At 39.5% G+C, this 22,791-nt stretch overlaps 1 protein-coding gene across 12 annotated transcripts in view; it reads left to right on the top strand.

Moving 5' to 3' along the window:
* INPP4B (inositol polyphosphate-4-phosphatase type II B) overlaps positions 1-22,791 on the top strand; it is a 329,973-nt gene that overhangs the window by 249,906 nt on the left and 57,276 nt on the right. For all 12 annotated transcript variants that reach the window (XM_073001618.2, XM_073001620.2, XM_073001617.2 and 9 more), the window contains 3 exons: positions 11,641-11,813; positions 16,128-16,251; positions 18,955-19,072. In XM_073001618.2, the coding sequence (XP_072857719.2) occupies positions 11,641-11,813; positions 16,128-16,251; positions 18,955-19,072 (415 nt within the window). The remainder of the gene's footprint in view (positions 1-11,640; positions 11,814-16,127; positions 16,252-18,954; positions 19,073-22,791) is intronic.

The raw sequence follows: 22,791 nt of genomic DNA, 5'->3' as shown, positions 1-22,791 counted from the left end.
AAATTATTTAAATAAATACACAAGGCCAAAGCAGTATATCAGAGTAAAACAAAACCTGTCTTATGCCAAAATTTGATTTAGAAAACCATTAAATTCTCATCATAATTGGCTTAGTAGAAGGTAGAGTGAACTTGTTTACACTTCCATGAGTCAGTCTAGAATGTATTGTAGCATCTGGAGATCATTCAGTTTGTTCTAGATTTCATGTATTTTCCAAGACTTCTGCCGTGCAGGGATGGAGGGAGGATTATTTCTACACTAGCATGCTGAAAGTCTTGGAACAAAATTAATAGTCTGAAGCAGTGGAAAGAACTTCCCTGCTGTATATGCTTGTGTGCTCCATATCTCTGGACGTAAGAGGTGGAGATGGCAAGATTTGAGCATAATAGTAGAGGTGAAAACTAATCAAGATTTTTCATTCTGATTACGCATATTGTCTTTTAATAAAATAAAATCTTTTCAAATAAACAGTATACTGTAGGAGGACAGAGTGTAAAACACGAAGGACTGACCTCTGTGGAAACCTGTCTCCACTCTGAGTTCATCAGTGAAACCCTTCTTACCTGCTTGTTGGGAAATGTAGGTGTGTGATTTTGTTAGAATGGGTGACTGTTCAGAATCCTTTTTGTCTCTGTAAGTCTCTGAATATGTGGTATAAATAAATAGTACTACTGCTCACACAAGATCTTAAAATGCTGCGAAGCTGAAACATTTCTTGGTATGAAGGTACTGAATCAGAATAATTGAATTGGAAGAGGGCATTGAGTACAGCCCCCTGCTCAGTGCAGGAACCCAAATCAAAGCAGATCTGACAGATGATCGTCCAGTTCTGTCTTGAATGCCTCCGGCGTTGGAGCACTCACTACCTCTTGAGGTAATTGCTTTCATTGTCGTATAGCTCTAACAGTTAAGAAGTCTCTCCTGATATTCAGCCTACATTTGGCTTTCCTGTAGCTTGAGCCCATTATTATGTGTCCCCATTCTGAGGTGATCGAGAACAGATCCTGCCCCTCCTCTGTATGACAACCTTTCAAGTATTTGAAAAGTGCTATCATATCTCCCCTCAGTTTTCTATTCTCAAGGCTAAATATGCTGAGTTCTTTCAGTCTTTCCTCATAGGGCTTGGTTTCCAGTCCCCTGATCATCCTTGTTGCCCTCTGAACTTGCTCCAATTTGTTGGATCCTTAAAGTGCTATGTCCAGAACTGGACTCAGTATTCTAGATGAGGCCTAACCAGTGCTGAACAGAAGGGACTTAGTATGTATGGGATTTTGAAACTGTACAATGGTGCCTCACTTGACGACGTTAATTCGTTCCAGCGAAATCGCTGTAGAGCGAAAACGTCAAACGAAATAGAAAAATCCATTGAAACACATTGAAAACCGTTCAGTGCGTTCCAATGGGCTGAATACCTGCTCGTCCAGCGAAGATCCTCCATACGGTGGCCATTTTCTGGTGCCTGTTAAGCGAAAAATCAGTCCTAAAAACAGCGGGGGGCCATTTTCTTCAGCCAGGGGCCATTTTGAAACCCGACGATCAGCTGTTTGATGATCGTCGTAAAGCGAAAATCGGTTCCCGAAGTAGGGAACTAATCATCGTGAAACGAAAAAAACCCATTTAAACCATCGTTTTGCAATCGCAAAAACTTCAATGTTCAGCGGATTCTTCGTTATACGGGGTAATCGTCCAGCGGGGCACGACTGTACTTCTGTTAAGGCATCCTAAAATAGCATTTCCCTTTTTTGCAGCCACATTGCACTATTGGCTCATATTCAGCTTTTGATCTACAACAACTCCAAGATCCTTCTTACTTGTAATCTTACCAAGCAAATCAGAGAACTGAAGTATTAAAACGTAAATAATGACTGAAATCCAGTAGTAAATTGCAACTAGAATAAGCCATTGAACCTTATGGAAGAGCTAATTCACCAAATCCCACTGATTCAGTTGGCCTACTCCTGACTTTATATTGGATTTCAGCCAATGGTGCAAGTTTTATGAATTGTTCTTAATAATGTTCTCTGTGACTTCTTAATTTATTGAAGTTTTCTGTAGATTGAAAACAAAAATGTTGGCATTTTAAAAACACGTATAGAGATTTCATTTAGGATTTTTTTATTACAATTTCTATAGCAATAGCACAAAGAGCAATGGGTATAATTGTACACAGGAAACACAACTGGCTTCTTCATGGTTCATTGTAAGTGTTCTCTCAATTATTTTCTGGAGCATTGTATAATTTGTGTTCTCTATAGTTTGTACACCACACCAAAAGAAACTCCTCTTGTTGGCTTATTTGTTCTCCTGTTGCAGTTGGTATGCTACATAGGAAATTCTTTAGACTGATGGAAGATTGCGTGTGGAAATTGTTGGAAATTATTTTTCTGCTATGTGTAAGAGTAGAGTCATAAAACTATTTCCTACACATTTAAGCACTGCATAGAAAAGAAGAAAAGAAAATAAAGCAATTAGATTTTGTTGTTTATATGTTGGGTTTTCTTGTGGTAGGTTATTAACTTTAAACTAAATATATATTATCAACTGTCTTTCCTGAAATCTCATGTTTGAACACTTTCCTAATGCTGAATTTGAGATATCAGTTTCCATAGCAACCATCTATGGTGTCATCAGCACAGCATTATGATTTCACTGCAGGATAAAATAGTAGAATGCATCCATTTTTAAGGAAGATTCTTGTAAAGCATCAGTATAATCCCTGTGCTTGCTGTAAAATTAATGTTGATATCTTCAATATTTCCATCTTTCCATGGAACTGAAAATGTGAATTTCTCTTTTTCAAAATTATTTAAAGATTTACTAATGTATCCCAACAGATGCTCACGCTCATTACATACAGTTGTTTCTGTATGTAGGGCACAAAAAGTAGAGCAATGAGGGACATTGTGTTAACCAACAATACCCAAGTCTCCTTGCTTATTTAGTGCCTATTAAATGAATTGCACTTATCTTCACCACTGTAAATATTATCTCGGAAACGTTAGTTGCTCTTGACGAATACAAACACTCCTTGATTACCAGTGACTAAAGAGGTATTGTAGCCATGCACAAGAGTTTGAATGTACCAACTCTTAGCAAATTTCCTTTGAATGCAGGACCCCCATGTCATCTCACAAGCTGTTTTTGAGATTTCAAACTCCTTTTCCATTTCACCTTTACAGAGAAGGAACTTTACATGCAAAACATCCTACTGCTATTTACTGTAGACTTTACTCTCGATTCTGAGTTTTAAACAAGATATTTAACATTATGGAAGGTTGCAAAAGTAAAAGGTGAAAACCCCAATGAGTTGTATTTCTAGATTTAATTTGCAGATAGAAGAAAGTCTATCAGCTTGCCAGCTAGATTGTTTCCCTTGCAGATCTTCCATGAGAACTAAAAAATGCACAATTTGCTTAATTTTTTTATTATTGATAGCTTGATAAATGTGTATGTTGCATGAGTAGATATATACAGCTGCAATGAGTAGAGTGGGCAGTGGAAAATAGTGGAAATAAAGGGTCAGCTTCTTTATAACTGACTCAGACACTGGAAAAGTTACATTTTGGGATACAACTTTCAGAACCTCCAGTCTATCAGGGTGGCTCTGGGAACTATAGTCTAAAACCGCCATGATATCAGGGTGGGTCTGGGAACTGATATCCTAAAAGGACATTTTCCAGGCTCTCCACCAATTCATCAGTTCCCCACACACACCATACGTGTGTGTGTGTTTAGTCGTTTAGTCGTGTCCGACTCTTCGTGACCCCATGGACCAGAGCACGCCAGGCCCTCCTGTCTTCTACTGCCTCCCGGAGTTGTGTCAGGTTCATGTTGGTTGCTTCGCAGACACTGTCCAGCCATCTCATCCTCGGTCGTCCCCTTCTCCTCTTGCCATCACACTTTCCCAACATCAGGGTCTTTTCCAGGGAGTCTTTTCTTCTCATTAGATGGCCAAAGTACTGGAGCCTCAGCTTCAGGATCTGTCCTTCCAGTGAGCACTCAGGGTTGATTTCCTTTAGAACTGATAGGTTTGTTCTCCTTGCAGTCCAGGGGATTCTCAAGAGCCTCCTCCAGCACCACAATTCAAAGGCATCAATTCTTCGGCGGTCTGCTTTCTTTATGGTCCAGCTCTCACTTCCATACATCACAACAGGAAAAACCATAGCTTTGACTATTCGGACTTTTGTTGGCAAGGTGATGTCTCTGCTTTTCAAGATGCTGTCCAGATTTGTCATCGCTTTCCTCCCAAGAAGAAGGCGCCTTTTAATTTCAGGGCTGCTGTCTCCATCTGCAGTGATCATGGAGCCCAGGAAGATAAAATTTGACACTGCCTCCATATCTTCCCCTTCTATTTCCCAGGAGGTGATGGGACCAGTGGCCATGATCTTAGTTTTTTTGATGTTGAGTTTCAGACCGTTTTTTGCACTCTCCTCTTTCACTCTCATTACAAGGTTCTTTAATTCCTCCTCACTTTCTGCCATCAGAGTGGTATCATCTGCATATCGGAGGTTGTTGATATTTCTTCCGGCAATCTTAATTCCGGCTTGGGTTTCTTCCAGTCCAGCCTTCCGCATGATGTATTCTGCATATAAGTTAAATAAGCTGGGGGACAATATACAGCCTTGCCGTACTCCTTTCCCAATTTTGAACCACTCAGTTGTTCCATGACCAGTTCTAACTGTTGCTTCCTGTCCCACATATAGGTTTCTTAGGAGACAGATAAAGTGGTCAGGCACTCCCATTTCTTTAAGAACTTGCCATAGTTTGCTGTGGTCCACACAGTCAAAGGCTTTCGCATAGTCAATGAAGCAGAAGTAGATATTTTTCTGGAACTCTCTGGCTTTCTCTATAATCCAGCGCAAGTTAGCAATTTGGTCTCGAGTTCCTCTGCCTCTTCGGAATCCAGCTTGTACTTCTGGGAGTTCTCGGTCCACATACTGCTGAAGCCTACCTTGGAGGATTTTGAGCATAACCTTGCTAGCGTGCGAAATGAGTGCAATTGTACGGTAGTTGGAGCATTCTTTGGCACTGCCTTTCTTTGGGATTGGGATGTAGACTGATCTTTTCCAATCCTCTGGCCACTGTTGAGTTTTCCAAACTTGCTGGCATATTGAATGTAGCACCTTAACAGCATCATCTTTCAAGATTTTAAATAGTTCAACTGGAATGCCATCACCTCCACTGGCCTTGTTGTTAGCCAGGCTTTCTAAGGCCCACGTGACTTCGCTCTCCAGGATGTCTGGCTCAAGGTCAGCAACTACATTGTCTGGGTTGTCCAGGATATCCAAATCTTTCTGATATAATTCCTCTGTGTATTCTTGCCACCTCTTCTTGACGTCTTCTGCTTCTGTTAGGTCCCTCCCATTTTTGTCTTTTATCATGTTCATCTTTGCGCAAAATGTTCCTCTAATATGTCCAATTTTCCTGAACAGATCTCTGGTCTTTCCTTCTCTGTTATCTTCCTCTATTTCTTTGCATTGTTCATTTAAGAAGGCCCTCTTGTCTCTCCTTGCTATTCTTTGGAAGTCTGAATTCAAGTTTCTGTAACTTTCCCTATCTCCCTTGCATTTTGCTTCCCTTCTCCTCTCTGCTATTTCTAAGGCCTCGTTGGACAGCCACTTTGCTTTCTTGCATTTCCTTTTCTTTGGGATGGTTTTCGTTGCTGCCTCCTGGACAATGTTACGAGCCTCTATCCAAAGTTCTTCAGGCACTCTGTCCACCGAATCTAGTTCCTTAAATCTGTTCTTTACTTCCACTGTGTATTCATAAGGGATTTGGTTTAGATTATACCTGAGTGGCCCAGTGGTTTTTCCTAATCTCTTCAGTCTAAGCTTGAATTTTGCTATGAGAAGCTGATGATCAGAACCGCAGTCAGCTCCAGGTCTTGTTTTTGCTGACTGTATAGAGCTTCTCCATCTTTGGCTGCAGAGAATATAGTCAATCTGATTTCGATATTGCCCATCTGGTGATTTCCATGTATAGAGTCGCCTCTTGTGTTGTTGGAAAAGAGTGTTTGTGATGACCAGCTTATTCTCTTGACAAAACTCTATTAGCCTTTGTCCTGCTTCGTTCTGAACTCCAAGGCCAAACTTCCCTGTTGTTCCTTTTATCTCTTGGCTCCCTACTTTAGCATTCCAGTCCCCTAGAATGAGAAGAACCTCTTTCTTTGGTGTCAGTTCTAGAAGGTGTTGTAAATCTTCATAGAATTGTTCAATTTCAGTCTCCTCAGCAATGCTGGTTGGTGCATAAACTTGGATTATTGTGATGTTGAATGGTCTGCCTTGGATTCGTATTGACATCATTCTATCATTTTTGAGATTGTATCCCATTACAGCTTTTCCCACTCTTTTGTTGACTATGAGGGCTACTCCATTCCTTCTACGGGATTCTTGTCCACAATAGTAGATATGATAATCATCTGAGCTGAATTCGCCCATTCCTGTCCATTTTAGTTCACTGATGCCCAGGATGTCGATGTTTATTCTTGCCATCTCCTGTTTGACCACCTCCAGCTTCCCAATGTTCATAGATCTTACATTCCAGGTTCCTATGCAGTATTTTTCTTTGCAGCATTGGATTTTCCTTTCACTTCCAGGCACGTCCACAGCTGAGCGTCCTTTCGGCTTTGGCCCAACCACTTCATTAGCTCTGGAGCTACTTGTACTTGTCCTCCGCTCTTCCTCAGTAGCATGTTGGACGCCTTCCGACCTGAGGGGCCCATCTTCCAGCGTCATATCTTTTAGCCTTTTGTTTCTGATCATGGGGCGTTCTTGGCAAAGATACTGGAGTGGCTTGCCATTTCCTACTCCAGGTGGATTGCGTTTAGTCGGAACTCTCCACTATGTCCTGTCCGTCTTGGGTGTCCCTGCACGGCATAGCCCATAGTTTCTCTGAGTTACTCAAGCCCCTTCGCCACGACAAGGCAGCAATCCATGAAGGAGCACACACCATACATTTTCTGGATAATAAAAAAGGCTGCCATTCAAGCTTAATGCATCCTTGATGTTGTACCAGTAAGAAAAAATACAATTACTGTACTGTTATTTCATATAGTGTAAAGTAATAAATAATAAACCGCAGTAGTTTTAGAATAACCACTCAGTGCTTGTGTTTCATTGGTCTAAGTGCAATGCAAATATTGGAGAAGGTATTAATCCATTGAAAAGAGCTTAGGCAATTGCTCTTAACTGGAATTACATTCATGAAGCAAATGGTTAATTGACTTTATATTATATTAATCAGACTATGATATGAGGCTTTTATAAATAAAAGTTCTAAGCACCTTTTGGAAGAGTCTTAGATCATAAAGTTCAGGATATAATCGCTAATTATTGTATAATGTATTGAAGTTTATTACAGCTTCTTTCTTTGAGACTTCTCTTGCTTGCTTAATTGCTGGATTAAACAACATCTTTTCTTCCATCGTTTGCCTCCTTTGTCCTCTTTAATTCCCCAGCAGGTAGCTATTTTGATATTCTCTACTGTGATGTGAACGGGAGATAGTAACAAAGATGCTGTGAAATTGAACATAACCAGTTTCAAATATGCTTCCCCCCCCCTTGATTCTGTTGTGGAGGTTATTAGTCTGTCTCATGTTTCCTACAGATTACTTTATGTGCTTTTAAAAGTGCTGTATCATTTTAAGGCAGTTCTATGTAAGAAATTGCTGGATATTTCCAGAAAATTCTTTTGGATTCAAGTGTCATTTTGGGTAAATCGTTGTTGATCCAAAGTATATTTCAAATACTTCATTGTGATAGTATTATGTGCTTTAAAAGATCATTGTACTGAAATGCAAATGAGACACTAAGATCTAATTCTCAGAAAGAGCTGTTGCCAGCAATAGACACTAGTGGCTCTAATGTCATGGTTTAGGGTTTAGTTGGAACCGTAATGGGGCTATCCAAAGTGCTCAGCCTCTTTGTAAATAGGTCTCTGAAGATTCTCAGTCATCCAGGTGAGATCTGGATGTTGGGTCATGGCACCTGGACTTCTTTCTTGTTCCGTTGAAACTTTCGCTACTCATCCAAGTAGCTTCTTCAGTCTGAGGAGAGTTAGTAGGAAACCTCTGATAGATCCTCCACGGTGGTTTCACTTCCCCCTGGTGTGAATAGGCTTGTTAAACGGACAAAGGACGGGTGTGTGTGTGTGTGTGTGTGTGAGAATCCCACTTCCGCAGTCCTTCTCCACCCATTATTATGTGATGAAAGTGATGACAAATCTTGACAGCATCTTAAAAAGCAGAGACATCACCTTGCCAACAAAAGTCCGAATAGTCAAAGCTATGGTTTTTCCTGTCGTGATGTATGGAAGTGAGAGCTGGACCACAAAGAAAGCTGACTGCCGAAAAATTGATGCCTTTGAATTGTGGTGCTGGAGGAGACTCTTGAGAATCCGCTGGACTGCAAGGAGAACAAACCTATCAGTTTTAAAGGAAATCAACCCTGAGTGCTCACTGGAAGGACAGATCCTGAAGCTGAGGCTCCAGTACTTTGGCCATCTAATGAGAAGAAAAGACTCTCTGGAAAAGACCCTGATGTTGGGAAAGTGTGATGGCAAGAGGAGAAGGGGACGGCCGAGGATGAGATGGCTGGACAGTGTCTGCGAAGCAACCAACATGAATTTGACCCAACTCCGGGAGGCAGTAGAAGATAGGAGGGCCTGGCGTGCTCTGGTCCATGGGGTCACGAAGAGTCAGACACAACTAAACGACTAAACGACGATGATTCTGCATATAAGTTAAATCAGCAGGGGGACAATATACAGCCTTGTCGTACTCCTTTCCCAATTTTGAATCAATCAGTGTTTCCATATCGAGTTCTAACTGTTGCTTCCTGTCCCACGTATAGGTTTCTCAGGAGATAGGTAAGGTGTCAGGCACTCCCATTTCTTTAAGGACTTGCCATAGTTTGCTGTGGTCCATACAGTCAAAGGCTTTTGCATAGTCCAAAATCCTATTGCTTAGCTTAGTAAATTGCACTGACTCAATGGAATTTAGTGGATCAACTCCACTGTAAATTCCATTGATTCAAAGAAGCCTATGCTACTGTAAGGTGCAATTAGAGTAGGTCCATTTGAATCAGTGGAACTTAATGTAGGAGTTGGTTAACCAAATCCCAGTTAATTTAATGGGCCTACTCTACTACACCAAGCAACTGGACTTTGGTCTATTCCTGAGCAATGCCACTTCAGACTGAAACTGAGGATTTGTGTCACCTAATGTTCATCTATCCTCCCCATGGGGAAAACTGAGGAAAATTTGTACATAGCTAGTTAGATGTTGGGGAAGAACTCTAACCTAATCTCCTGTCATCACTAGTTTTCTCTTTGTTGGACTCACCCTTCCCATGTGGAAACATTATATAAAGTGGGCTCTCACCTGAAATTTGTAATTAGGATTGGCACACGGGTTCATCATTTGTGAGAACTGTTACTTATACTATGCAGCAGAACAGAAAGTATAGAAAGGGAGGTGGACTCACAGTATTTGTCAAATATATATATATTTCTACATAGAAGGATAAGCTTGATTGCCCCATTGAGAGCATATGGGACAGGAAAAAAATAGGAGTGTTGTAGTTGGAGTCTAATGTCTACTGCCTAATAAAGGAGAAGATGTGGGTGAAACCTTTGAAAAACAAATGCTCAGATTGAAACAACTGGGCATGTTGAGCCTTGAGAAAAGTAGACTAAGAGGTGATATGATAGCACATTACAAGTACTTGGAAGATAGTCATACAGAGTGTGGGGCATGTAATAATGGGCTCAAGTTACAGAGAGCCAGATTTAGGCTGAATATCAGGAAAAACTTCCTAACTTTTAGAGCAGTACAACCATTCAGGAGATGGTGAGGATTCCAATGGATGTGTTGAAGAGAAAATTAGGCAGCCATCTATTAGATATAGTTTGATTTGGATTGAGCAGGGAGTTGGACTAGATGGCCCTCATAGGCACTTTCTAACTACCTTATCCTATTATTAGTGTTACTATAAGTCAGTTCTTACATAACAACCTATAACAGCAGCAGCAGCAGCAACAATGGCGTTAATTTTTTCCCCTCCTAAAGATGTCTTTTGCTTCAAGAAACTTATTTTACTCAAAATGCAAGATATTTCATGTAAAATACAAATGTTTTTCTCAAGAGACTGATTTTTTTTCACTAATGCTGCTGTTGATGAAAAAGAGTGCTGGTCTTTTCAGTCTTGTACATGAGAAAAAACTCACAGGGGCTGAAATTTTTCAGTGGGTTGTCTTGGAGACACACTCTTTCATCAAGTATGAGAAAAATTGAGAATATTTGTTATATTCGCACTGTCCACTTCCTCAAAATCTCGAAACCTGCTGTGTTCCAAAACTGCATTTGTAATGAAATAATGACTAATGGAATGTTGTTTTTGGCTTAATAACCGGCTCCACCTGCTGGAGACAAAAAATAACAGTTGAAGAGTAAATAACAATTCCCATGCTTAGCATTCAAATGGCCTAAATAAACATTTGATCTTTAAATTGTATCTTATCTACAATAGATTAAAAACAAATTTATCTTCAAGATTATTCTAGTGCTGTCCCGGCACAGAGGTCCTTGGCAATCAGTAGTAACACAGTGAACAAAATAATGCCATGATACTATGTAATCAACTAGATTCAGCTAGAAGGGCAGATGACAGTGATTGTAGATCAGTTGTAGTAGTGAACATAGCCAATATGGCTTGCATATATGGGAGGGTGGTATAATATTACGTAGGTGGTCAGATCTGATATGCATAGGCATCACTGACAGAAGGAAAGTCCATTCATATTGAGGACAGTGCTTTTACAATACAAATACTAATCAGATATAGAGTGAACAGTTACTGCATAGGCAAGGATGTTGTTTAGTGCTGCCGACAAAAATGTTTGTGAATAGATACTTTAGGTCCTCAATGTAACCCCTTTTTCCCTTAATGCTTCCACTTTTTGTATCCACTATTATGATATGTTGCAGAAATTCTTTAGAAACCGGGCTGGTGGTGGGAATTCAGTTGTTGTTCATAAATAATATTGCACTCGTTATGTCTTCTGTGAAATAGATATATAAAGAATTAGTGATTCCCCCCCCCCATCATCATCAGAAGCAAATTTGTTACCACCTTGTTTTTGCTGCTTCTCTGTGTCAGTTTAAGATTAACCATTTCCAGTATGCCACTCTAGGAAACATAAGACTCTCGTTTTTAAAGTTGAGACAGTTCCAGACATAGGACACCCTTAGCTTGAAATGAAATTCAGTACATAATATTCTACTCAGGTGAACCAAGGTTTGTTTGTTCATTGTTGTTTTTCCATTTTATTTTTGCTCTTTTGGTTTCCTCTCTGGCTATTCTTAGAAGTCATTTCAACTAGTTCATCTCAGCTGGACTAAGCATGTAAGTTATAGTAAATTGTTGTTTGAAAGAGTGGTGGTGTGATAAGAATAGTGGTACATACTATAGTGAGCTGCAGTAATAATTACCCAGCACTCAGAAGAGAGAAGGAAATTTGAGTTATTATTGAGTGCCTGTCCATAAGTGTGTGAAGGGTTAGACCCAACCAGTTTCTAACTTGGCTCTGAAAAGAAGATTTTATCTACTTTGACCACATTTCTTGATCTTCCTTTTGTTACAGGTGACTGGTATGAACAGCTTTATCCACTCATAGTTACACTGAAGGATTGCATCGGAGAGGTGGTGACTAGGGCAAAACAATCAATGTCTTTCGTTCTGCTTCAAGAGCTTGCATGTAGTTTGCCACAATGCTTAATGCTGACCCTGCGAAGAGATATTGTCTTCAGTCAAGCAGTAGGTGCTTCTTCCATTTCATAAATTTCTTTGTTTTTTTTTTGTGACAGAGCCATCGCCATAAATCATTTACCTGAGCCAGACTTCTTAAAAAAGAAAAACACACCTTAATACAGTACTGACTCAGGTATAAGTGGCATGCCCTAGGCAGTATTTTATAGGGAAGAAAACACAGTTCCTAAGTGGATTATCTCACTATTTTGCACACAGAGCAAACAACGCTAAATGTACCCCCAAATCAGCTTTCAATTCATGATGTGAAAACAATGTAAGAAATAATTACAGCACTTGAATACCTTGTCGGCATATTCTCTCGTTCACAGCATATTAGCAGCACTGTCAGAGCTACAAAAACAAATCAACATATGTTTAAATCAAAATATGTGTATTGTATGTTAAAATATGCTTAATGTGTGTGTACATATTGAGGTATATAGTTAAGATATATAGATGTACAATACATGTATTAATAAGTTGCCTTTCTCTACAGTCTATCCCAGAGTTGTGGTCTGCCAGGATTCAGCTAGTCCTGCTCTCCACTAGGAAAGGCTTGGAGCTACTTATGCCCTCCAGATAGACCAGGCCTCCATCTGGACACCACCTGCTCTGGACCAGTGGCTTGGTCTACTGAGCCTTAGGTGAACCTGCCTTCTACTCCCTCAGGATATACCCTATTTCCCCCAACATAAGATCTAACCCAAAAATGAGCCCTGGTATGATTTTTCAAGATGTTCGTAATATAAGCCCTAAACCAAAAAATAAGCCCTAGTTAAGTGAAACCCCGCCCTCCACTATTGTACAGCAACCAAAAGATGACATGACTGTATTTGAATAAATTTGTTACCACCTTGTTTTTGCTGCTTCTCTGTGTCAGTTTAGGGACGTGGTGGCGCTGCGGGCTAAACCGCAGAAGCCTGTGCTGCAGGGTCAGAAGACCAGCAGTCGTAAGATCGAATCCATGAGACGGAGTGAGCTCCCGTCGCTTGTCCCAGCTCCTGCCAACCTAGCGGTTCGAAAGCATGCAAATGCGAGTAGATAAATAGGGACCATCTTGGTGGGAAGGTAAACAGCGTTCCGTGTCTAAATCACACTGGCCATGTGACCACGGAAAGATTGTCTTCGGACAAACGCTGGCTCTATGGCTTGAAGAGCGGGATGAGCGCCGCCCCCTAGAGTCGGACACGACTGGACAAAAAAATTGTCAAGGGGAACCTTTACCTAGATTGTTGTACATGAAAGAAATAAAACATCCCATGAAAATAAGCCCTAATGCATTTTTGGAGCACAAACTAATATAAGACCCTGTCTTATTTTCAGCGAAACACCTTTCCTCTGCTGTCCCCCACCAGCCTTATCAAATGGCCCTGAAGGCCTGGTCTACCACTGTCTTCTATTGTGTATCAGCAAGAAACAAAACAGAACAAAAGAAAAAACACAATGTTGTGGCACCTTAAAAACTAATTGCTGTATTTTAATGTAAGCTTTCATGGAACAAGCTCATTTGCTCAGACATAAGAGTGGGAATAGAGAGAGTACATGAGAAAATATTCATGTAGGACTCTAAGATAAAGGAGAGGAGGTAGTTAATAGTTGCTTCAGATTTTGATGTTGTCTGTAAGCACATATAGGCCTGCCATCAAGTGCTTGGGGGGGTACCGTATTTTTCCGTGTATAAAATGACAACTTTTTCTTAAATAATTTGAGAAAAAAATGAGGATTGTTTTTATACTCGGAAGGCAGCTCTTTACCACTGCCTTTTGTGAAGGCATGGAGCTTTAGCAAAAAGGAAGGGGAGCCATGGCTCCCTTTCCTTTTTGCTAAGCTCTGTGCCTTTTCTGTGAATAAAAAGGAAGGGGAGCCGTTGTTCCCTTTCCTAAACGACTCCCCTTCCTTTTCGCTAAACTCCGTGCCTTCTCAAAAGGCGAGGAAAAGTGGCAGTCACTTTGACAGCCGCTTTCCTTGCCTTTTGCCAAGGCACAGGGCTTAGCAAAAAGGGAGCCCTTAGATCCCTGCTTTTTCTAATTTGGGGTTAGAAAAGGGGGAAGTCATCTTATACTTTGGGTTGTCTTATAAACGGAAAAATACGGTAAATTATTCTTGTTAAGGATGGGTTGGAGATATGAGTAGTCTCGATTGCGAGCATTTTTAATTAGTGAAAATTGCCCCCTGGTGAGGATATCATCAACCTTTTGCACTATAGGAACTCAGTTATTCTTTAGTGTTTGAAATGTTTTTGGCTCTGCAGAGAAGAAGAAGTAAATAAAACCACATAACTAAAGCATACAAATTTGTCACTAATTCAGAATCCTAGTACTGGACCCCCTGTGTATAATTCTTATGCCCCGAAAAATATAATTACAAAGTATAAAAGGTTGATTCACACATAGTGAGACCTCCCCTGACCCACTTCAGTTTCCTGGCATGCCCCAGCACCCTTCCCAGGCTGCCACATGCCACCATGCTAAGAGATGGGGGTGCCATCATTGGGCCGGGGGCCACTGCACAAATTACAACGGGGGCCTCAGTAAGTCTGAGACCCACATTCCCAACCACTTCCTGGAAACAAATAGCAGCACAGGATTGATTGATTCGTTGGAAAAATATGTTTATAGCCAAAACCATGTTGCTCAGATCTGTTCAGTTCAGGAGAGAAGTCTGCTTATTTTAGTCTTTACTGCAAATTACTTTTAATAGATTTATTATATATTAGCATTCTGCTTCCAGATTTTAAAGACAAAAGCATATTGTTCATCTTTTGCTCCGAATGACAGAAACCATCCTGACGTAGCAGTTTAAATCCTGATTTGAATTCCCACTGAGCCATGAAACAAAGTGGCAATCTTGGGCCAGTCACTCTATATCCCAAGTTTACCTGCTATACAGGGTTTTATATATAAGTGTAACTAATAAATAAACAGGCACAGCCCAAAGTGTTTTCAGCTTTCTCTTCCAGCAACAGTTAGTGGTCCACTGAAGCAGCATCCCTTGAGGTGGTTCCATGAGAAGGAAATAATGCCTCCTGACACCTCCACAGACATGCTTTCTGCTCACGCACAAGAAAGGTTTCAATCCAGTCCAACAAAAGATGGATGCATTTCCATTGTGTTTTATGCTTCCTTCAGTAACGAGAAATTACCTTGATAGTTTAAATTAAGTTTTGAAATGTTGAAGCCAGACGATTACATTTTCATATTATGAAGATGTATTGGGTGCATTCTGTTGGCTTAAAACGTTATGCTAGCAGTTATCTGCTAATGTGATAAGACTTCCACCCCTGCGGTTCTTTTCCCTGTCCAAAATCTGCCTCAGAATGCTTCCCAGCCCCTTGGAGCAGGTTTTGAATATGCACCAAGGGTTGCATGTGGAAGGGGGGAATCCACCTCCCCCCTCTTTCTGCTGATGAAACAGTTCTTTGAATGGAATGACAGCACAGGATCCCATCCATTATCTACAGACCATCCTTATTTCTAAGGTGGAGCTAGGGAAATTGAGTAGGTCTGTCAATGTTTTACAGTACAGAAATATGTTTTCAGGTTACACACAGCTTTTAAAAGTGAGAAAAATAATGTCTCTAGGCTTATTTATAAATACATAGAATCTTTGAAAGTGTGTGTGCGTGTGTGTGTGTATGCACATGCTATTTGACTTCAGTAGTATGATGGGTGGAGGACAGCCAAATGACACTGTGTACATTCTAGTTGCAGCAAAATTCACAAAATTCAGGATAATGATTCATTGCTGAATGTAAGCTTTTTAATAATCCAGGTATTCATCTTCCATCCTGCTGTTTATTCATCTTTTTGATAAATAAATTCATAATAGAGCTAAGTTTCACACTAGAACCAGTGGTTCAGATTTGAGTCGTTCAGATCTGTGGAATGGCAAGATCTGTTCTTGGTGCCTTAATTTTTTTAATAAAATATATCTTTAGTTTAAGATCTCTTGGGATATTTTACTTTGTGATGTCTCGTGCACAGCATCACTTGCAGGCAGGGTAGTGCTTTTAGATCAGTGGTTTGAAACCTTTGCCCCCCCCCCCAGATGTTCTTTGACTACAACTTCCAGAAATCCTGGCCAGCACAGCTAGTGGTGAAGACTTCTAGGAGTTTTAGTCTGAGAATACCTGAGGACTCAAGGTTGGGAACCATTGATTTAGATGAATGTTTCTAGTATTCAGATGGAAGCAAGTCTTATTGAAGATGGATATGTATTGCAATTAACGCATGACAGGAGTCTTTTTCCACAGACATCTTGTTATTTTTATTTGTACTGTGACTAATATTTCTGTTTGTATGGCTGTTGTCATCATTTTAGCTTGCTGGCCTGGTCTGTGGGTTTATAATCAAATTACACTCCAGTTTACGTGATCAAGGCTTCCTCCAGCAGCTTCATACAGTTGGAGTAATTGTTCAATATGAAGGACTCCTTAGTACATATAGTAAGTATTGCATTCAAATGGCTGCATTCGGGCATGTTGAAAACTTAATATAGTTCATCTTGAACAGGTTCGTATCTCAGTCTCCACTCTGAAATCAAATAAATATTCTACCACCATGCAATTATGTATTTTTATTTAAAAATACTGGAACTATATGTATTTTTAAAACATTTCTTAATTGTTTGTATGCTGTATTCTTAGATGTTTATGTGGAAGAGGTTTATGAATCAATAGAAATTAGGCTGAGTAAATACGTTTAGAATTATCTTATTGCAGAAGCTCTTTGAAATGTTAAGGCTGTTGTTTTACTTGTATACTATATACAAATACAATGGTGCCTCGCTTAACGGGTGCCCCGTTTAACGACAAAATCGCATAGCAATGAAGATTTTGCGATCGCAAAAGTGATTGCATTGCGATGTTTTAAATGGGGAAAAAACGCTTTGCGATGATCGGTACCCTGTTTCGCTTACTGATCATCGCAAAGCGATGATTTTTTAACAGCTGATCAGCAGTTCCAAAATGGCCACCGGGTAAAAAAAATGGCCACCTGCTGTTTTTTGGGATGGATTCCTCGCTTACCGGGCAGCGAAAATGGCCGCCATGTGGAGGATTTTCGTTTAAAGGTGAGTCTGAAGCCCATAGGAACGCATTGAAGGGGTTTCAATGCATTCCTATGGGCTTTTTAATATCGCACAGTGACAAAATGGCTTTGCAGTGATTTTTGCTGCACCGATTATCGTCGCTATGCGAGGCACCACTGTATGCTAATGGACAGGGTCCAGAGAGCTGGAATTGGATTCCCTTCTTTCTGCCTGTTCATTTTTCCAGCTGTAGCCCTGCTTAATGCACTTTACACCATCTCAGAGAGCTCCTGGATCCTCAGAAGTACCTTCCTACTTCAGCAAGAAGGAGTATAGAAATTTTTATTTATTTATATATTGGATTTCTATCCCATCCATCTAGACCAAAGGTCTACTCTGGCTGGTTTACAAATTTAAAAACAATAAAACCAAAAACATATATTATAGATCCAAGGTGGTGAAAGTATAAGAAATTAAGATATGGCAGGAGGGAAAGCCTGCCCAAATAGCCAGGTCTTAAGTTTGTTCCTGAAAACACCCAGAGAGGGAGCAAGGCAGATCTCCACTGGCAAGTTGTTCCAAAGGCGAGGGGCCACTGCCGAGAAAGCCTGGTTCCTCGTTCTTTCCTTCCGGACCTCCCTTGGTGTTGGGCCCCTGAGCCACCCAGCCTGGCTGGAACGAGTGACTCTGGCAGAACTGGGCGGGAGAAGGCGCTCTGCCAGATATCAAGGCCCTAAACTGTTTAGGAAAGTCCATAATGCAAATAGAATTCATTTTTTTTCCTACACTCATGTCAGTGGAGTTTATTCAGTATAAATTGACATTCCATATGTTAATGTTATTAAAGGTTATTTTCTTATTGATGGGTACGCTTTACTGAGAATCATTTCAGCTTACGTGGCATCATAAATCTCAACAAATATTTGGGTGCTTATATGAAGGCTGTTTATCAACTTCATCTTGCTGGTAGTTGCTATAAGAATCTGAGTAAACTTTTATTTTAATACATAGCTTTCAGCTTCATCTGTTCCTTTTTTCATGCACCAAAGTAAGAATCTAGGAGATGGTGCTAGGATGATAGGAGGTGGGTCACTATAAACCTTTGCTTCCCTCTGTGGTCCTGCTCTGCAGTTGCTGGAGGAGGGCTGAAACAGTTGAGCTTTCTTTGTTAACCTGTAGAAACTACAAGAGTGTGAGGGCTAGTTCACTTTGAGATCACAGCAGGGGAAGAACAATTACTCCCACATCGTCTCTGCTGGTGTCCCATTTTTATGAGTAAGGAAAAAGAACGAATAAAAGTATGTGCTATATAATAAGAGATAACATTTCATTCGACCCTAATTCTGTGCTGAGAAGGCTCTGCACTGAAATGTAACCTGAATGATAATAATAGTTAATGCAGATTTGACACAAAAGGCATGTTAGGTACATGGCTATGGTTTTTGCCATGGTCTCTATTATAGATATGCATAGTAGAGTTACATGCAATCTCTTATAACAAGTTGTTCTAGTTCTCCAGACACAGGTTTATGATGCTATGTAAACCATCTTTCTCTAATAGAAGTGCTAATAAGCCCTCAGCACCTTCACCAAGACTTTCATTTCAAACTATGCTAAACAGATATACCAATATTAGGAGCAGCAGTGAATATAGTATGTTTGTTACTATGAATAAGTGGTGCAAACTGATAACTTGAAAGTATTCTCACTAGCTCTCTGAAAAGGGTAGATACATTCTTACATAATTAAAACTATTGTTATACAATGGCTAACAAAGACCAGGTTCCACAATGAACTACTTACGTGTATCTTTTTTCTGGGATGGAAAATATAAGATGCAGTTCGGGTAGTTATGGATAATATTATGTATACAATGGCCGTCAGTGATTCAGACGGGCACTGCAGAAACATTATGCCTACCTTTGTGGATAAGTATTCCAAAAAAGATATTTATTCAGAAAAGTATCGTTTTGTGTTACCTGGTGGGAAAGAAATGGATGCTAACATCCAAATTTAAAAATCTTGATTCATGTGCCATTGTTGTACTTCTAAAACAAAAAGCTAGGCAATCATATTTTTTTTTAAATTTATTTTGAAATTCCATTTCCCTTCTGTGTAGGTGAGGAAATTGGAATGCTAGAAGACATGGCTGTGGGAATAGCAGATTTACAAAAAGTCATGTTTAAAATAACTGAAACTAAATCAGATGACCTCTTGCCCGTTGTAACTGGGAGAAGGTAGGTATAGTACTAACCTATTTATTTCTTTAAAGACAAGAATGAAACTTTTTCTATGCCAGAAAAAAACAAATGTAATGTCATAGAATGCCTTCTGAATGCTAAGCTAACTTATTCTTGTAACTGTAATTTGCAACAAATAGACAGAGGTGTGAAAAAATGCCCTTAAGAGGTTTGTAAAGATAATAGACTTTTAGAGTTTATCAGTATATTTGAGAGAAATAGATTACTGTGCAAAGCAGCATCTCTTACTGAAATTCTCACATGTTTATTGAATTTTTTTTCTCTTTGTTTTTGTTTTTTGTTTTGTTTGTTTTCAAACTTTGGAGACATCAAGAAAAACTGCCCCCCCCCACAAGCATTACTGAATAATAGTATTTTGTTACCAGCTATTCTGCAACTAGGTACAGGAAAGCTATTCAGACAAGAAAGCAAGAGGTGTTTTTGAAATTATATTTCATAAAAAAGATCACACTGGAGAAAAATGAGCCATTAATTTGAAGATGTCAGCTTTAAAATATTACACTTTATGAAAATTCAAGGAATCTGACCCAAAAACTCAAATGTGTTCTTTAAAGACACCTAAGAGCTTGGATATATTTTCCCTATGGAAGCAAAACTTTTTGATTCATGGGCCAAGATCTGTTTACAGTAGGAAAAGTGGTATCTCAATGCACAAAGTAGCTACAGGCTTATGTCTGTTGCACAGAAACCATCAAAAGAAGTGGTAACCGTGTTAAATCTAGTCTTAGATGTCATTATTACCTTTCTAAAATCAACACAGAAAGTGACTAGACAGTTTGACATGGGAATAAGAATGATAGGAGATATGTGCAAAGGAATATCAGAATATCCATGGGAGTTCACATTTGGGAATGTCCTGTGACACTTAGTCACTGAAAATAGTTTTTTTAAGTATATTAAGATATATCTCAGCTAGTTAGAAATTTATAATGAAAAACTTCATCACTAAATGGCATAAATAGGAAGAGAACAGAAAAACAGGAAAAGGTATCCTGAATGTTAGATATAGTGGCTTTATTGCAAGGTAAGATACAATGTGTTAATGATGTTGGGCATGATAGCCATGAAACTGGATATGGATTTGGCACATGCAACTGGGCTACATAAATATAATTCCTTGTATCTTTTTATCAGGGTAACCCTCTACCACCACCTCCCACTCCCAAACTGATGCAGAGAAGTTCAGGAAACTCAGCTGAGTGTAGTAGACTGTGGTGTGGCAGAATCTCCAAAAATATAGCAGTGGCACCTCCCACAGAAAGTCCCTCTGTCCAATTGTAAGGCCTACCCTGACTCTGCAAGGCCTTCTGACCCCACTGTGCAGCACTTTTAGTAGGCTAGAGGGACTATCATAGGAAGAACAGGTGGGGAGGTTCACTTTTACCAGCCACCTTGCACATGCTTAAATCTGGACCCATGCTATGGAGTTGTATCCGACACAATTGTAGTGAGAAAAGTGCAATCCCTGGTGTTGGGATATGGATGAATATACAAAAAGTTCTTGTCAAGGTACAAAGTCTTTAATAGTAAGGAACGTTATAGATGGTTGAGAGTTCTAGGCCTTAATTGAAGGGAAAGAGAGAGGGTTATTCAGTGAAAGTGGACAAACACACATGTAATGCATTGCCTTATTTTTTAGCCTGATAATAACAGTATATGTGCAATGGTGACCAGATCTGATTGCCTGTGGTTATTCTTCTCTTCTGGAATTAACTTGCTCCAGAAACCTTGTTCCAGAATTTTTCTGAACATTGTTTTAAAACATATGTTGCCTGTTGGAAGTACATTAATGCTTACAAATGCAGGTATTTAAAAATAAGATGACGGATTTCACTACTGCAAATCTAAGTACACATACTTTAGTTTGCTTCAATCTTGTGAGATAAACATACTTTGATCTCAAGACCAGTATTTGTCTTGTGTCTTGCCAGTTCTTTTATGGCCTCCTTCTCACCTTTAGCTTTTCCTGTATGGAAATGTTACATCTGTTCTGTCAGCATCTCACTTCAATGCAAAATGTTTTAAGGATGGGTAGAAATTTTTCAAATAGTAAAAGTGCCATAACTTTTTAATTTCACAAAGATGTTTTTACATATTTAGGTTCTTAGAGCATAAGAAAATATGCAGAAAAACTGTAAACACAAATCAGGCTTCACTGGTACCATATTTAAATCATTGACAGTGTAGTAAGTCTCCTTGGAGTAGGCCCATGAGTCAGTAGGAACTTGATGAGTGAATTCCTCTGCAAGTTCCATTGATTCATATAGACTGCTCTAGATGCAACTTATTTTAGCATAGTAATTCACAACTAGAATAGGCCAATTTGAATCATTGGAATTTATGGAGTTGACTCATCAAATCCTCACTGATTCAGTGGACTTGCTCTAGTTGTGGGTTACTACACTAAGCAATAGGATATCAGCAATTGAAATACAAGTGCATATTGAAATGCTTATCTATGCTTTGAGTGTAATGGGATTTGTGTAGAACCAATAAGCATTAAATGATTTTGTAAAACCTGAGAAGCACACCTATGTGTAACACCAAACTATGATTTCGCATAATGTAAATGAACAGTTTGGTCTTACACACTTCCTCAGCTCATAGACACTGATTTCTTGATTGACCATTTTTCAGACAACCATAATTTGTTGTTGCATTTGATTGTATAGATTTCCAGTCTTCTAAGACACAAAGAAAATGTAATCTGTTGACAATTTACAGCTTAATCCTCTACAAATCATTAAGGAAATTCTGACTTCTAAATTTAGCATCTGTGTTTGTTACAGTCAGTACACAGAAGTAACTAACTTTAAATCCCCACACTCTTAGAAATGAAATGGACAAAGAGACACTTCCAAAGATAGACCCCTATCCAGATGTATGCTTGAAACTCATCTTTGTTTTAGGAGAACTGACTGTGGCTTAAGCAGAGGGCAGGTTCATCTCCCATTTTTTCCCCAGTGAATGCAGCATGAATAGCTTGGTGTGATCCTTCCCTGGTCTTTAAAACAGCAGAGCAGTCTACAAGTCACCCTCCAGCTCTTCTGGGTTTAAGGATCTTCAAACACCTAATGGATGCTCACCCAAGAAATTTTGCTGCCTGAGGCAAAGCAACAAAGGATGTCCACTCACACAAACAGGACAAGGGCATAGTGGCAAGTTGTTTTAGCACATGAGATTGGAAAGCCCAAGAGCACCTCTCTCCAGATTTAAACAGTAATAAATGAATTAATTTGGCATTCTTTCCTGACATCCAGAATCAGAATGCTTGAGGTGGTTACCTCATTCTGCCTAGTGGTAGGACCAGGACTTCAGGATCATATTTTTTATGTTTCTGATTTAGAAGCAGTTAGTCTCAATTAACCTTAGTTTAGATCTCAACTGCATTTTAATAACATAATGAATTAGTTCTATTGAAGTGTCTGTGATTTTATTGTATTTTGACCATCTATTGTGCTTTTAACTCTTTTGTAAGTCACTTTGGGTCCCACTTGTGTGAAGGAGGTGGTGTATATATATATTGAATGAATGGATGAATTAATTAATGAGTGAATTTAGAAGACTGGTTGTGGCTAGAACCAACAGACATGTATGGCCCTAATAGTTTTTATGTTTTATAAAGGTGTCCTGCTTGTTTTTCATTAAGTTTCTGCAACTTAACAGAAGCCCTGAGTCAAAGGCAGGATGCAAAT

The sequence above is a fragment of the Pogona vitticeps genome, chromosome 5, assembly GCF_051106095.1.
Source record: "Pogona vitticeps strain Pit_001003342236 chromosome 5, PviZW2.1, whole genome shotgun sequence".
Lineage (NCBI taxonomy): Eukaryota > Metazoa > Chordata > Lepidosauria > Squamata > Agamidae > Pogona > Pogona vitticeps.
Note: the sequence above shows the minus strand (reverse complement) of the source record. Positions and strands in the feature narration are given on the sequence as shown.